General features: G+C 47.7%; 1 protein-coding gene and 1 long non-coding RNA gene across 2 annotated transcripts; both read left to right on the top strand.

The window, feature by feature from the left end:
* The first annotated feature begins 1,707 nt into the window (after positions 1-1,707).
* LOC118374775 (NADH dehydrogenase [ubiquinone] flavoprotein 1, mitochondrial-like) lies at positions 1,708-14,271 on the top strand. The gene is made up of 11 exons (XM_052509719.1): positions 1,708-1,989; positions 2,244-2,355; positions 2,488-2,570; positions 2,812-2,982; positions 3,888-4,071; positions 7,873-8,062; positions 8,385-8,597; positions 8,761-8,927; positions 9,016-9,097; positions 9,278-9,423; positions 13,901-14,271. Exons 1-11 carry the CDS (start codon positions 1,979-1,981, stop codon positions 13,994-13,996), a joined length of 1,455 nt encoding a protein of 484 aa, XP_052365679.1. The 5' UTR covers positions 1,708-1,978; the 3' UTR covers positions 13,997-14,271.
* LOC127925031 (uncharacterized) lies at positions 11,568-13,345 on the top strand. Its single transcript, XR_008119571.1, has 3 exons — positions 11,568-11,733; positions 12,060-12,268; positions 13,325-13,345. It is a non-coding gene; the product is annotated as an uncharacterized LOC127925031 (long non-coding RNA).
* Positions 14,272-17,009: the final 2,738 nt, after the last annotated feature.

Below are 17,009 nucleotides of genomic sequence, written 5' to 3'. Positions count from 1 at the left end.
TTCTCCCTCCTTTTGCATTTGTTTTGCACAACACATCACACCCTGAAAAGGTACTGCAATAATACTGGCACATTCCATCCTCTGGGGGAGAAAGAAGGGATCAGAAAAGAGAGGGGGAAAAGTGACAGACCGAGCCTTTCTCTCTCTCTTTAGAGCACAAGACAACTGTCGCACCACCCGTAGCTGTTTCACACGTTCAGTTAAAGAGATAAGCATCAACTGCACTTAGGGAGACTGTGTTGTTGATTCAACATGTACTGTATGTTATTGTGTTATCTGTCAACGCTGTGTGTATAAGTCACAGATAGGCCCTTAGGGGGCCTGTCTCTAGGAGACCAGCGACCATCTTGGGTGGCCCATTGCAGGTGTAAGGCTACTTTGCTTACAGATAATAAACTATTTCATCAAAGTCTGTCACTCTTTAGGTGATAGTGAGTTATGTTCTTTATTTACAACTATTTACGAGGGCTGTAACTCTAGCCTGAAGCTTATGTAGCTCTAGCAGACTGGACCTGTGTGTGCTATCCATTCCGCGCTATGTAGAAGAACTTTCCTTGTTTCTGATTTATTTGCACTAAAATATTGAGAGCTTTTATGTTTTTTTGTTTCACCTCCTTATCCATTCCATGACGTCACTCAGTATCGTTTATGATTGTAAGAGAAGATATCTGTATATTGTTCCTTCAATTCTTGATAATAACATTGGTCTATATTCTTTCTACTGCGTAGTGTAATAATCATGATAAGAGATTGCAATGTAAAGGGGTGAAGCTGCCTTGGACTTTTGGTTTTGTGCTGCAACTATTCTCAGGAAATCTTGAGCAATGCACTAAGTAATTATGCAAAATTGTGGGGGAGATATGCTGTGTATATATGTAGCCTATGTATGTTCATACATGTGTCTGAAGAGGTAGTGACACCTTTCACTCAATAGTACGGTTCCAATATAACCCCTTGTACCACATGACTATGAGGAAGTAGGATAAAAGTAAATTGAGAAATAGTAGATATCCATTTGTATGGTAAAACATGTACAATGTAGTGTACATCAATTGAAACCAGCCAGTCACACATTGTGCTGAAAGGTTTTTGTGCTGAGGGGTGTTGCTACCAGCATTTAGAGAGCTTGGGGAGTGAATGAGAGGGAAACATTATGCCAGCTGTGAAGCGTGGTGTTTCTATGGAACTTTATGTCGTTTTATTTGGCTTTGGTGAAGGGATCTGGGGTCTGTTTTGAATAGAGACCCCACTATCAGGGATACATTTGTCTTTCCGTTTCTGTCAGAGATATTAATTCATTTTCCCATCATTTGTTTCAGATCATGTAAAGAAAACAGATAAATAAACAAAGATATCTATCCCTGTCTGTTTGTTATTTATTTGTTTGACACTAGTGCATGGTTCCATATCCATAGATGGTAGCCTAGGTAGGCCTAATGTATTAGTTTACAGCCTGTTTCCTACTGTATTACATTGTAGAAAATGAGTTGTAACTTCGATCTGTCATTTGGTATCTGAACGTTTATTTAGTGCATTTATTCATCCAATACAAGATCAGAACCTAATTCAAATTCCCAATGCAATAGATTTCCCACACCAAAAAGTATTAAATTATAGTAGATTGTTATTCACAACAAAAGTGTGTGCACTGAGTAGGCCTAACTTCTCAGCTGCAGTCTTTCACACACTGTACCCAGATTCACTTCTGCCGATGATGCAGGGAGGAATGTCAACCAGCCTCGCTCGACACCGGTGGCTTTGGGTTGTCGCAGGCAGACGGAACGTCATAATCCAATTAGCAGCACTAGTTGAGTTCGCTAACCCAACTAGCTAGCCTGGCCAACAACCGACTGCACTGCTAACTAAACTAAACGTGTGAGTGTGTCATTTTTGAGACAGCAGTGAACAAGTCAAGGAGTGAAGCAACAACCCAAAGAGGGAAACCTTTCGGGTTATCAACAACATCATTGGTCATCTGATGGCAGGAAGGTGAATGGAGATTAGTTAGCTAGAACATTCTTAGCAGCACAAAATAGCAGCTAAATCAGCTCATCAAGGCTAATTTATCTGCAAGTGCGCTTTCTAAAATTTGTTTGGCCAAATGTACATATAAGATGCCATATGCTGCTTAAGATATCTTAACTTTATTCAAGTATAGACTGTTAAATGAGAACTAGGGTAATAACTCTGTAGCTGGCTAACTGGACTAGCTAGTTTGCTCCAAACAAAGTTCTCTGTTCCAGGATGCTGACGCTACGTCGGATGCTCGCGAGCACAGGTGCGCACTCGGCCGCGGCGCAGCAGTGCGTCTCGCCTCATCTGGCCCAGCGCTACAGCACTGCAGCAAAGCAACAGGTAGCCTTCTATCACCTAGTGTAGTTTAAAACCATTTCTCTTTTCGAGACTAGGCTACAGCTGCCTAGGTCTCCATCTAGCCTATTATCGTTACATAAATGATTATGTTTGTGTGTTTATCTGGGTTGCTAGGAGAATCCAAAGAAGACTACATTTGGGCCCTTGAGTGATCAAGACCGAATTTTCACAAACTTGTATGGCCGTCATGACTGGAGGTAGTAACAACCCAAACTTAACATCACTCTGCACATACACACTAGATACCATCAAATCTATGCACATATAGTAAGTACTCTTCTCTTCTTCACCATCCATAAAGTGTCCTTGTCTCCTTGTCCCCTTCCCTCAACCTACCCGAGAATACATGATATGTGAAAACAATACATACATCAGGTACATTATTAGGTGATAGTGGTCTATTTAAAACGGGATCTATATTTCCCATTGAGTCCCCAGTCTGAAGGGTGCTCTGCGTCGGGGTGACTGGTATAAGACTAAAGAGATCCTTCTGAAGGGGACAGACTGGATCCTGAATGAGGTCAAGGTGTCTGGTCTGAGAGGGAGAGGAGGAGCTGGCTTCCCCACCGGCATGAAGTGGGGCTTCATGAACAAACCCAGCGACGGCAGGTAAGAAAGAGAGAGATTGTGTTTATACAGTGGGGCAAAAAAGTATTTAGTCAGCCACCAATTGTGCAAGTTCTCCCACTTAAAAAGATGAGAGATGCCTGTAATCTTCATCATAGGTACACTTCAACTATGACAGACAAAATGAGGAAAAAACATCCAGAAAATCACATTGTAGGATTTGTAATGAATTTATTTGCAAATGGTGGAAAATAAGTATTTGGTCACCTACAAACAAGCAAGATTTCTGGCTCTCACAGACCTGTAACTTCTTTAAGAGGCTCCTCTGTCCTCCACTCGATACCTGTATTAATGGCACCTGTTTGAACTTGTTATCAGTATAAAAGACACCTGTCCACAACCTCAAACAGTCACACTTCAAACTCCACTATGGCCAAGACCAAAGAGCTTTTTTAAAATACTTTTTTGCCCCACTGTAGGTGTGTAGGTGTAGTTTATGCTTTCAGTACTAGATTAATTCTCTGATCATTTTATTGTGTGGACAACATGCCAATTCATGCTGCAAGAGCTCTTATAGGTTGGAGGATATCCTCCGGAAGTTGTCATAATTACTGTGTAAGTCTATGGAAGGGGGTGAGAACCACGAGCTTCCTATGTTTTATATTGAAGTCAATGTGCCCAGAGGATGACGGAAACTAGCTGTCCTCCAGGTATGCCTTTGGCTCTACTCTACATAGTGCTGTTGAGGCTACAGTAGACCTTCATTGCAAAACATTGTGTTTTAATCAATTATTTGGTGAGGTGAATATATTTAGTATAGTTGTATCTAAAAAGGACAACTTTTTAAATGTCTAACCATTTAAATTTTTCTGAAATTCACTCTCCGTCCTATCCTGAGGAGCCTCCACTGGTGTGTAACATACAGTATCTGTGTCTGTGTATCTCAGACCTAAGTACCTGGTAGTGAATGCAGATGAAGGAGAGCCAGGGACGTGTAAGGACAGAGAGATCATGCGTCACGACCCTCACAAGCTGGTAGAGGGCTGCCTGGTGGCTGGGAAGGCCATGGGAGCCCACGCCGCTTACATCTACATCAGAGGAGAGTTCTACAACGAGTCCTCCAATACACAGGTCAGTTCTACAACGAGTCCTCCAATACACAGGTCAGAGTTCTACAACGAGTCCTCCAATACACAGGTCAGAGTTCTACAACGAGTCCTCCAATACACAGGTCAGTTCTACAACGAGTCCTCCAATACACAGGTCAGTTCTACAACGAGTCCTCCAATACACAGGTCAGTTCTACAACGAGTTCTCCAATACACAGGTCAGTTCTACAACGAGTTTTCCAATACACAGGTCAGTTCTACAACGAGTTCTCCAATACACAGGTCAGTTCTACAACGAGTCCTCCAATACACAGGTCAGAGTTCTACAACGAGTTCTCCAATACACAGGTCAGTTCTACAACGAGTTCTCCAATACACAGGTAAGTTCTACAACGAGTCCTCTAATACACAGGCCAGTTCTACAACGAGTTCTCCAATACACAGGTCAGTTCTACAACGAGTCCTCCAATACACAGGTCAGTTCTACAACGAGTTCTCCAATACACAGGTCAGTTCTACAACGAGTTCTCCAATACACAGGTAAGTTCTACAACGAGTCCTCTAATACACAGGCCAGTTCTACAACGAATTCTCCAATACACAAGTCAGTTCTACAACGAGTCCTCCAATACACAGGTCAGTTCTACAACGAGTTCTCCAATACACAGGTCAGTTCTACAACGAGTTCTCCAATACACAGGTCAGTTCTACAACGAGTCCTCCAATACACAGGTCAGTTCTACAACGAGTCCTCCAATACACAGGTCAGTTCCACGAGTTCTCCAATACACAGGTCAGTTCTACAACGAGTTCTCCAATACACAGGTCAGTTCTACAACGAGTCCTCCAATACACAGGTCAGTTCTACAACGAGTCCTCCAATACACAGGCCAGTTCTACAACGAGTTCTCCAATACACAGGTCAGTTCTACAACGAGTTCTCCAATACACAGGTCAGTTCTACAACGAGTCCTCCAATACACAGGTCAGTTCTACAACGAGTTCTCCAATACACAGGTCAGTTCTACAACGAGTTCTCCAATACACAGGTCAGTTCTACAACGAGTCCTCCAATACACAGGCCATTTCTACGAGTCCTCCAATACACAGGTCAGTTCTACAACGAGTCCTCCAATACACAGGTCAGTTCTACAACGAGTCCTCCAATACACAGGTCAGTTCTACGAATTCTCCAATACACAAGTCAGTTCTACAACGAGTCCTCCAATACACAGGTCAGTTCTACAACGAGTTCTCCAATACACAGGTCAGTTCTACAACGAGTCCTCCAATACACAGGTCAGTTCTACAACGAGTCCTCCAATACACAGGTCAGTTCCACGAGTTCTCCAATACACAGGTCAGTTCTACAACGAGTTCTCCAATACACAGGTCAGTTCTACAACGAGTTCTCCAATACACAGGTCAGTTCTACAACGAGTCCTCCAATACACAGGTCAGTTCTACAACGAGTCCTCCAATACACAGGTCAGTTCCACGAGTTCTCCAATACACAGGTCAGTTCTACAACGAGTTCTCCAATACACAGGTCAGTTCTACAACGAGTCCTCCAATACACAGGTCAGTTCTACAACGAGTCCTCCAATACACAGGCCAGTTCTACAACGAGTTCTCCAATACACAGGTCAGTTCTACAACGAGTTCTCCAATACACAGGTCAGTTCTACAACGAGTCCTCCAATACACAGGTCAGTTCTACAACGAGTTCTCCAATACACAGGTCAGTTCTACAACGAGTTCTCCAATACACAGGTCAGTTCTACAACGAGTCCTCCAATACACAGGTCAGTTCTACAACGAGTCCTCCAATACACAGGTCAGTTCTACAACGAGTCCTCCAATACACAGGTCAGTTCTACAACGAGTCCTCCAATACACAGGTCAGTTCTACGAATTCTCCAATACACAAGTCAGTTCTACAACGAGTCCTCCAATACACAGGTCAGTTCTACAACGAGTTCTCCAATACACAGGTCAGTTCTACAACGAGTTCTCCAATACACAGGTCAGTTCTACAACGAGTCCTCCAATACACAGGTCAGTTCTACAACGAGTCCTCCAATACACAGGTCAGTTCCACGAGTTCTCCAATACACAGGTCAGTTCTACAACGAGTTCTCCAATACACAGGTCAGTTCTACAACGAGTCCTCCAATACACAGGTCAGTTCTACAACGAGTCCTCCAATACACAGGCCAGTTCTACAACGAGTTCTCCAATACACAGGTCAGTTCTACAACGAGTTCTCCAATACACAGGTCAGTTCTACAACGAGTCCTCCAATACACAGGTCAGTTCTACAACGAGTTCTCCAATACACAGGTCAGTTCTACAACGAGTTCTCCAATACACAGGTCAGTTCTACAACGAGTCCTCCAATACACAGGTCAGTTCTACAACGAGTCCTCCAATACACAGGTCAGTTCCACGAGTTCTCCAATACACAGGTCAGTTCTACAACGAGTTCTCCAATACACAGGTCAGTTCTACAACGAGTCCTCCAATACACAGGTCAGTTCTACAACGAGTCCTCCAATACACAGGCCAGTTCTACAACGAGTTCTCCAATACACAGGTCAGTTCTACAACGAGTTCTCCAATACACAGGTCAGTTCTACACCGAGTCCTCCAATACACAGGTCAGTTCTACAACGAGTTCTCCAATACACAGGTCAGTTCTACAACGAGTTCTCCAATACACAGGTCAGTTCTACAACGAGTCCTCCAATACACAGGTCAGTTCTACAACGAGTCCTCCAATACACAGGTCAGTTCTACAACGAGTCCTCCAATACACAGGTCAGTTCTACAACGAGTCCTCCAATACACAGGTCAGTTCTACGAATTCTCCAATACACAAGTCAGTTCTACAACGAGTCCTCCAATACACAGGTCAGTTCTACAACGAGTTCTCCAATACACAGGTCAGTTCTACAACGAGTTCTCCAATACACAGGTCAGTTCTACAACGAGTCCTCCAATACACAGGTCAGTTCTACAACGAGTCCTCCAATACACAGGTCAGTTCCACGAGTTCTCCAATACACAGGTCAGTTCTACAACGAGTTCTCCAATACACAGGTCAGTTCTACAACGAGTCCTCCAATACACAGGTCAGTTCTACAACGAGTCCTCCAATACACAGGCCAGTTCTACAACGAGTTCTCCAATACACAGGTCAGTTCTACAACGAGTTCTCCAATACACAGGTCAGTTCTACAACGAGTCCTCCAATACACAGGTCAGTTCTACAACGAGTTCTCCAATACACAGGTCAGTTCTACAACGAGTTCTCCAATACACAGGTCAGTTCTACAACGAGTCCTCCAATACACAGGTCAGTTCTACAATGAGTCCTCCAATACACAGGTCAGAGTTCTACAACGAGTCCTCCAATACACAGGTCAGAGTTCTACAACGAGTTCTCCAATACACAGGTCAGTTCTACAACGAGTTCTCCAATACACAGGTCAGTTCTACAACGAGTTCTCCAATACACAGGTCAGTTCTACAACGAGTTCTCCAATACACAGGTCAGTTCTACAACGAGTTCTCCAATACACAGGTCAGAGTTCTACAACGAGTTCTCCAATACACAGGTCAGAGTTCTACAACGAGTTCTCCAATACACAGGTCAGAGTTCTACAACGAGTTCTCCAATACACAGGTCAGAGTTCTACAACAAGTACTCCAATACACAAGTCAGACTACCTGCTTAGGCTGGCTGGAGTCCTGTCCTCTCCTGTCTCCTCAACAAACGAGCACACACACACACACACTTACAGTATGTCCTGTCCACCAGGTGGCGATAAACGAGGCATATGCAGCAGGGTTGATAGGCAAGAACGCGTGTGGCTCTGGGTACGACTTTGATGTGTTTGTGATGCGGGGGGCAGGAGCCTACATCTGTGGGGAGGAGACGGCCCTCATCGAGTCCCTGGAGGGCAAGCAGGGGAAACCCAGACTCAAACCACCCTTCCCTGCTGACATAGGTGAGGAAATTACCTACCACCTTTGGATTTACCTAAATCTCACCAAAAAATAAACTATCAAAATAATGATAATATGGTCTACCAAAACCCTAACGGAAAAACCACATGATTTCACATGTGGAAAATGTGTAGTTTCATGTTATCACGTTGCTTTACATGTTGTCACGTTATCACATTAACTTGGTTCATGTGATTTTTTCCGAAAGGGAAATGTACATTGCATTTCTGACAGTTCAGTTGTTTTCTGTAGACTATACTGTGAAAATAAATGCTCTTATTAATGACTTTCCCTCAATGTACCACCTTGTCTTTGGGTCTCCAGGGGTGTTCGGATGCCCAACAACGGTTGCTAATGTGGAGACGGTTGCTGTGGCACCTGCTATCTGTCGTCGAGGTGGAGCGTGGTTTGCGAGCTTCGGGAGAGAGAGGAATGCTGGGACAAAGCTGTTCAACATCTCTGGTCACGTAAACACTCCGTGCACAGTAGAGGAAGAGATGTCCATTCCTCTCAGAGAACTCATAGACAGACACGCAGGTGTGTGTGTTCATGCAAGTATTAGTGTGACAAGTTTTCTAGTACTGTCTGTATTTGTGTTACTGTGTGTGTATCCAAGAGTGGGTTTGTGTATGAGTGTGTATATTATTGGTGCTGCTGATATTTGTGCGCCTGACACTCCTCTCGTCTCTGATTGGTGCAGGAGGTGTGAGGGGCGGCTGGGACAACCTACTGGGAGTGATCCCTGGAGGCTCCTCCACACCCATTATCCCTCGCTCTGTGTGTGATGATGTCATGATGGATTTTGATGACCTCGTCCGCGCAGAGTCCGCTCTGGGCACCGCCGCCGTCATCGTCATGGACAAATCTGTAAGAACGCACTCTATTTACTTTATATTGATGAACATTATATTTAAGACACATCAAACTAAACAAATAGTTGCATCTATTCCTCCAGACTGATGTAATCAGAGCCATCGCCCGTCTGGTTGAGTTCTATAAACATGAGAGCTGTGGCCAGTGCACCCCCTGCAGGGAAGGTAAGGAACTACACAGTCTTTATAATTGAATGTCCACAGGTTTTGCTCCTACATAGCTTATTGCTCAAACATAAAACCCCATCCCACTTCTGATAATCTGATATCTGAGTGCCACAAAAATGACTGGGTAGATAAGTTGATCTCATCTCTCTCTCCCTATTTCGTTCTACCCCCCACCAGGAGTGGACTGGATGGATAAGATGATGTGGCGGTTTGTGCGTGGCGACGCGGCCAACTCTGAGATTGATATGATCTGGGAGCTGAGTAAACAGATTGAGGGCCATACCATCTGTGCCCTGGGGGACGGAGCTGCATGGCCTGTACAGGTGAGACTACTGGGGGACGGAGCTGCATGGCCTGTACAGGTGAGACTACTGGGGGACGGAGCTGCATGGCCTGTACAGGTGAGACTACTGGGGGACGGAGCTGCATGGCCTGTACAGGTGAGACTACTGGGGGACGGGGCTGCATGGCCTGTACAGGTGAGACTACTGGGGGACGGAGCTGCATGGCATGTACAGGTGAGACTACTGGGGGATGGAGCCGCATGGCCTGTACAGGTGAGACTACTGGGGGACGGAGCTGCATGGCCTGTACAGGTGAGACTACTGGGGGACGGGGCTGCATGGCCTGTACAGGTGAGACTTCTGGGGGACGGAGCTGCATGGCCTGTACAATTGAGACTACTGGGGGACGGAGCTGCATGGCCTGTACAGGTGAGACTACTGGGGGACGGAGCTGCATGGCCTGTACAATTGAGACAACTGGGGGACGGGGCTGCATGGCCTGTACAAGTGAGACTACTGGGGTACGGGGATGCATGGCCTGAACAGGTGAGACCTCTGGGGGACGGAGCTGCATGGCCTGTACAGGTGAGACTACTGGGGGACGGGGCTGCATGGCCTGTACAGGTGAGACTACTGAGGGACGGAGCTGCATGGCCTGAACAGGTGAGACTACTGGGGGACGGAGCTGCATGGCCTGTACAGGTGAGACTACTGGGGGACGGAGCTGCATGGCCTGTACAGGTGAGACTACTGGGGGACGGGGCTGCATGGCCTGTACAGGTGAGACTACTGTGGGACGGAGCTGCATGGCCTGTACAGGTGAGACTACTGGGGGACGGGGCTGCATGGCCTGTACAGGTGAGACTACTGGGAGACGGGGCTGCATGGCCTGTACAGGTGAGACTACTGGGGGACGGGGCTGCATGGCCTGTACAGGTGAGACTACTGGGGACGGGGCTGCATGGCCTGTACAGGTGAGACTACTGGGGACGGGGCTGCATGGCCTGTACAGGTGAGACTACTGGGGACGGAGCTGCATGGCCTGTACAGGTGAGACTACTGGGGGACGGAGCTGCATGGCCTGTACAGGTGAGACTACTGGGGACGGGGCTGCATGGCCTGTACAGGTGAGACTACTGGGGGACGGGCTGCATGGCCTGTACAGGTGAGACTACTGGGGACGGGGCTGCATGGCCTGTACAGGTGAGACTACTGGGGACGGAGCTGCATGGCCTGTACAGGTGAGACTACTGGGGGACGGAGCTGCATGGCCTGTACAGGTGAGACTACTGGGGACGGAGCTGCATGGCCTGTACAGGTGAGACTACTGGGGACGGAGCTGCATGGCCTGTACAGGTGAGACTACTGGGGGACGGGGCTGCATGGCCTGTACAGGTGAGACTACTGGGGGACGGAGCTGCATGGCCTGTACAGGTGAGACTACTGGGGGACGGAGCTGCATGGCCTGTACAGGTGAGACTACTGGGGGACGGAGCTGCATGGCCTGTACAGGTGAGACTACTGGGGGACGGGGCTGCATGGCCTGTACAGGTGAGACTACTGGGGGACGGGGCTGCATGGCCTGTACAGGTGAGACTACTGGGGGACGGAGCTGCATGGCCTGTACAGGTGAGACTACTGGGGGACGGGGCTGCATGGCCTGTACAGGTGAGACTACTGGGGGACGGGGCTGCATGGCCTGTACAGGTGAGACTACTGGGGGACGGGGCTGCATGGCCTGTACAGGTGAGACTACTGGGGGACGGAGCTGCATGGCCAGTACAGGTGAGACTACTGGGGACGGAGCTGCATGGCCTGTACAGGTGAGACTACTGGGGGACGGAGCTGCATGGCCTGTACAGGTGAGACTACTGGGGGACGGGGCTGCATGGCCTGTACAGGTGAGACTACTGGGGGACGGGGCTGCATGGCCTGTACAGGTGAGACTACTGGGGGACGGAGCTGCATGGCCTGTACAGGTGAGACTACTGGGGGACGGAGCTGCATGGCCTGTACAGGTGAGACTACTGGGGGACGGGGCTGCATGGCCTGTACAGGTGAGACTACTGGGGGACGGGGCTGCATGGCCTGTACAGGTGAGACTACTGGGGGACGGAGCTGCATGGCCTGTACAGGTGAGACTACTGGGGGACGGAGCTGCATGGCCTGTACAGGTGAGACTACTGGGGGACGGAGCTGCATGGCCTGAACAGGTGAGACTACTGGGGGACGGGGCTGCATGGCCTGTGACTACATGGGTCAGAGGTTAGATAGAAACAAGTGAGACTACTGGGGTCAGAGGTTAGATAGGTGAGATTCCTGGGGGACGGGGCTGCAAGGCCTGTACAGGTGAGACTACTGGGGGACGGAGCTGCATGGCCTGTACAGGTGAGACTACTGGGGGACGGAGCTGCATGGCCTGTACAGGTGAGACTACTGGGGGACGGGGCTGCATGGCCTGTACAGGTGAGACTACTGGGGGACGGAGCTGCATGGCCTGTGACTACTTGGGTCAGAGTTTAGATAGAAACAAGTGAGACTACTGGGGCCAGGTTAGTTAGGAACAGGTGAGACTACTGGGGTCAGAGGTTAGATAGGTGAGACTACTAGGGGACAGGGCTGCATGGCCTGTACAGGTGAGACTACTGAGGGACGGAGCTGCATGGCCTGTACAGGTGAGACTACTGGGGGACGGGGCTGCATGGCCTGTACAGGTGAGACTACTGGGGGACGGGGCTGCATGGCCTGTACAGGTGAGACTACTGGGGGACGGAGCTGCATGGCCTGTGACTACTTGGGTCAGAGTTTAGATAGAAACAAGTGAGACTACTGGGGCCAGGTTAGTTAGGAACAGGTGAGACTACTGGGGTCAGAGGTTAGATAGGTGAGACTACTAGGGGACAGGGCTGCATGGCCTGTACAGGTGAGACTACTGAGGGACGGAGCTGCATGGCCTGTAAAGGTGAGACTACTGGGGGACGGGGCTGCATGGCCTGTACAGGTGAGACTACTGGGGGACGGAGCTGCATGGCCTGAACAGGTGAGACTACTGGGGGACGGAGATGCATGGCCTGTACAGGTGAGACTACTGGGGGACGGAGCTGCATGGCCTGTACAGGTGAGACTACTGGGGGATGGAGCTGCATGGCCTGTACAGGTGAGACTACTGGGGGACGGAGCTGCATGGCCTGTACAGGTGAGACTACTGGGGGACGGAGCTGCATGGCCTGTACAGGTGAGACTACTGGGGGACGGAGCTGCATGGCCTGGACAGGTGAGACTACTGGGGGACGGAGCTGCATGGCCTATACAGGTGAGACTACTGGGGGACGGAGCTGCATGGCCTGTACAGGTGAGACTACTGGGGGACGGAGCTGCATGGCCTGTACAGGTGAGACTACTGGGGGACGGAGCTGCATGGCCTGTACAGGTGAGACTACTGGGGGACGGGGCTGCATGGCCTGTACAGGTGAGACTTCTGGGGGACGGAGCTGCATGGCCTGTACAATTGAGACTACTGGGGGACGGAGCTGCATGGCCTGTACAATTGAGACAACTGGGGGACGGGGATGCATGGCCTGTACAGGTGAGACTACTGGGGGACGGAGCTGCATGGCCTGTACAGGTGAGACTACTGGGGGACGGAGCTGCATGGCCTGTACAGGTGAGACTACTGGGGGACGGAGCTGCATGGCCTGAACAGGTGAGACTACTGGGGGACGGGGCTGCATGGCCTGTGACTACATGGGTCAGAGGTTAGATAGAAACAAGTGAGACTACTGGGGTCAGAGGTTAGATAGGTGAGATTCCTGGGGGACGGGGCTGCAAGGCCTGTACAGGTGAGACTACTGGGGGACGGAGCTGCATGGCCTGTGACTACTTGGGTCAGAGTTTAGATAGAAACAAGTGAGACTACTGGGGCCAGGTTAGTTAGGAACAGGTGAGACTACTGGGGTCAGAGGTTAGATAGGTGAGACTACTAGGGGACAGGGCTGCATGGCCTGTACAGGTGAGACTACTGAGGGACGGAGCTGCATGGCCTGTACAGGTGAGACTACTGGGGGACGGGGCTGCATGGCCTGTACAGGTGAGACTACTGGGGGACGGAGCTGCATGGCCTGTACAGGTGAGACTACTGGGGGACGGGGCTGCATGGCCTGTACAGGTGAGACTTCTGGGGGACGGAGCTGCATGGCCTGTACAATTGAGACTACTGGGGGACGGAGCTGCATGGCCTGTACAGGTGAGACTACTGGGGGACGGAGCTGCATGGCCTGAACAGGTGAGACCTCTGGGGGACGGGGCTGCATGGCCTGTACTACTTGGGTCAGAGGTTAGATAGAAACAAGTGAGACTACTGGGGTCAGGTTAGTTAGGAACAGGTGAGTCTGCTGGGGTCAGAGGTTAGACAGGTGAGACTATTGGAGTTAGAGAAACTGTTGAAGTAACACCCTGACCTCCTCTCGCTCCTCCTCCTCCCTCCCTCCCTCACTCCACCCTTCTTTTCCTTGTTTAGGGTCTGGTTCGCCACTTCCGTCCGGTCATGGAGAGCCGCATCTCGGAGTACCACAAGAAGAACCCTGCCAGGAAGGCTGACATTGAGATGATCTGAGACAAATATCAGACTGAGACTAAACTCCCTGCTCCTAACATGCTGATCTTATCACTCCTCACTTCAAATCATTTCCATTGCTCAATGGCTGCTTCCGTTTTATTGGGTATTTACTGTATGTTAATGAACCTAGCACCTATTCAATACCAAGCCAGTATTGTTTTCATGCATGGTTGTTATTGTGTTCATGTATTTATTCACTTCATGTATGTACTTCAGATGACCTCTGAATATACAAGGAAAGTGCACACACTAATAAAGTTCAATCAATCTGGTCTTGATTTAGTTGTTTTCTGTAGCCTACTCTATACTTTTATCATCTACAAACATCAAGAGAAGAGAAGAGGGGAGTCATTTTACATCATGTTTAATGACAGGTGAGAGGAACATTTGGGTGAATGCCTGTAGCTACCCAATGTGGACATGTGAGTTAATGCATGTACAGGTGTGTAAGTAGTACCTGTAACTGGGCTGTATATGTGGTGACATTAGTGCAGTCCAGAGTTATTTCACTATCAGAAAAATCCCATCCTTCTTTCTAAACCAGCATGGAATGACACTTTTGGTCTGTCTGAACACAGGAGTGCTGTAATAATGTAATATGCTATATAATATCACATTTATTTATATAGCCCTTCTTACATCAGCTGATATCTCAAAGTGCTGTACAGAAACCTAGCCTAAAATCCCAACCAGCAAGCAATCCAGGTGTAGAAGCACGGTGGCTAGGAAAAATTCCCTAAACCTAGGAAGAAACCTAGAGAGGAACCAGGAAATGAGGGGTGGCCAGTCCTCTTCTGGCTGTACCGGGTGGAGAATATAACAGAACATGGCCAAGATGTTCAAATGTTCATAAATGACCAGCATGGTCAAATAATAATAATCACAGTGGTTGTCGAGGGTGAAATAAATCAGCACCTCAGGAGTAAATGTCAGTTGGCTTTTCATAGCCGATCACTGAGAGTATCTATCTTATATATATATATATATATATATCTTCTATTCAGCTCCTTCAATTGGCTGTCACTCTAAAGACAAAATCATATGAAAAAACCTTCTGATCCATACTGAATAAAAAACAAATTATCCAAAATGTTGTAATCAGTGGGATCAATTGAACAGCCTCCATTACCTACATTATCTGTCAGATCCTCCACCTCTGTCTCACTGGCTGTCACTCTGGCCCACATGGCTGACAGTTCTGCTGCTTGAATTACAGGAAATATAGATACAGTGTTCAATCTGATAGAGAATAATGAAAACACAATTCTGTAGATATTTTCCGGCGTGGTCTCAGAGCACTTCGTATTATTCTGTACGTATATTCGAAACCCTCCATTTAGAAGGATATGTTAAATTCCATATGGTATGTGTTAATCCATCATCCATTTCATATGTTATGAATTCATACAATGTGTTCCGAATTGCAATTCATACAATTTGTCACAAATTTGCAAAACATACGAAATTGTAAAACTTATGAAATGTTACTAATTCCAAATTGTTGTTGCTAACGTTAGCTAGGTGGGTAGGTGGCTAACGCTAACATTAGCTAGCACTAGGGGTTAGTTTAAAGGGGTAGGAGAAGGATTAGCTAAAAAGGTTAAGTTTAGGATTAGGGGAAGGTTTGGCTAACATGGTAAGTAGTTGCAAAGTTGCTCAAATGATTTGAAAAGTTGTCTGTGATGGGATTCAAACCGAAACCTTTCAGTTGTTAGACATTTGAGTTATACATACACCTACCCATTCACCCCAACCAACCACCCTCCTTTAATCTTTGCCTTAAATCACCTTCTAGCTTATGTAACCATACCAAACGTAACATATACTAATTTGATTTGAGTGTCCCAGATGTACATTTACTGTGTTGCATCTACTGTCGTGGCCAAAAGTTTTGAGAATGACACAAATATTAATTTTCACAAAGTCTGCTGCCTGAGTTTGTATGATGGCAATTTGCATATACTCCAGAATGTTATGAAGAGTGATCAGATGAATTGCAAATAATTGCAAAGTCCCTCTTTGCCATGCAAATGAACTGAATCCCCCAAAAACACTTCCGCTGCATTTCAGCCCTGCCACAAAAGGACCATGTCAGTGATTCTCTCGTTAACACGGGTGTGAGTGTTGACGAGGACAAGGCTGGAGATCACTCTGTCATGCTGATTGAATTCGAATAACAGACTGGAAGCTTCAAAAGGAGGGTGGTGCTTGGAATCATTGTTCTTCCTCTGTCAACCATGTTACCTGCAAGGAAACACATGCCGTCATCATTGCTTTGCACAAAAAGGGCTTCACAGGCAAGGATATTGCTGCCAGTAAGATTGCACCTAAATCAACCATTTATCGGATCATCAAGAACTTCAAGGAGAGTGGTTCAATTGTTGTGACGCCTAAAAAAGTCCAGCAAGCGCCAGGACCCACTCCTAAAGTTGATTCAGCTGTGGGATCGGGGCACCACCAGTACAGAGCTTGCTCAGGAATGGCAGCAGGCAGGTGTGAGTGCATCTGCATGCACAGTGAGGCAAATACTTTTGGAGGATGGCCTGGTGTCAAGAAGGGCAGCAAAGAAGCCACTTCTCTCCAAGAAAAACCTAAGAACACAGCCATGAATAAAGAATGGTACCAACACATCCTCCGAGAGCAACTTCTCCCAACCATCCAGGAACAGTTTGGTGACGAACAATGCCTTTTCCAGCATGATGGAGCACCTTGCCATAAGGCAAAAGTGATAACTAAGTGGCTCAGGGAACAAAACATCGATATTTTGGGTACATGGCCAGGAAACTCCCCAGACCTTAATCCCATTGAGAACTTGTGGTCAATCCTCAAGTGCGGGTGGACAAATAACAACCCACAAATTCTGACAAACTCCAAGTATTGATTATGCAAGAATGGGCTGCAATCAGTCAGGATGTGGCCCAGAAGTTAATTGACAGCATGCCAGGGCGGATTGCAGGGGTCTTGAAAAAGAAGGGTCAACACTGAAAATATTGACTCTTTGCATCAATTT

This window comes from Oncorhynchus keta, unplaced genomic scaffold, assembly GCF_023373465.1.
Source record: "Oncorhynchus keta strain PuntledgeMale-10-30-2019 unplaced genomic scaffold, Oket_V2 Un_contig_496_pilon_pilon, whole genome shotgun sequence".
Taxonomy (NCBI): Eukaryota; Metazoa; Chordata; class Actinopteri; order Salmoniformes; family Salmonidae; genus Oncorhynchus; species Oncorhynchus keta.
The sequence above is the reverse complement of the archived record's forward strand: the minus strand, read 5'-3'. Positions and strand labels throughout refer to the sequence as shown.

Coding starts and splice junctions, on each gene's coding strand:
- LOC118374775 (XM_052509719.1), top strand. Junction 8,598..8,760: donor ACTCATAGACAGACACGCAG/GTGTGTGTGTTC, acceptor TGATTGGTGCAG/GAGGTGTGAGGGGCGGCTGG. Junction 9,424..13,900: donor GAGCTGCATGGCCTGTACAG/GTGAGACTACTG, acceptor TTCCTTGTTTAG/GGTCTGGTTCGCCACTTCCG.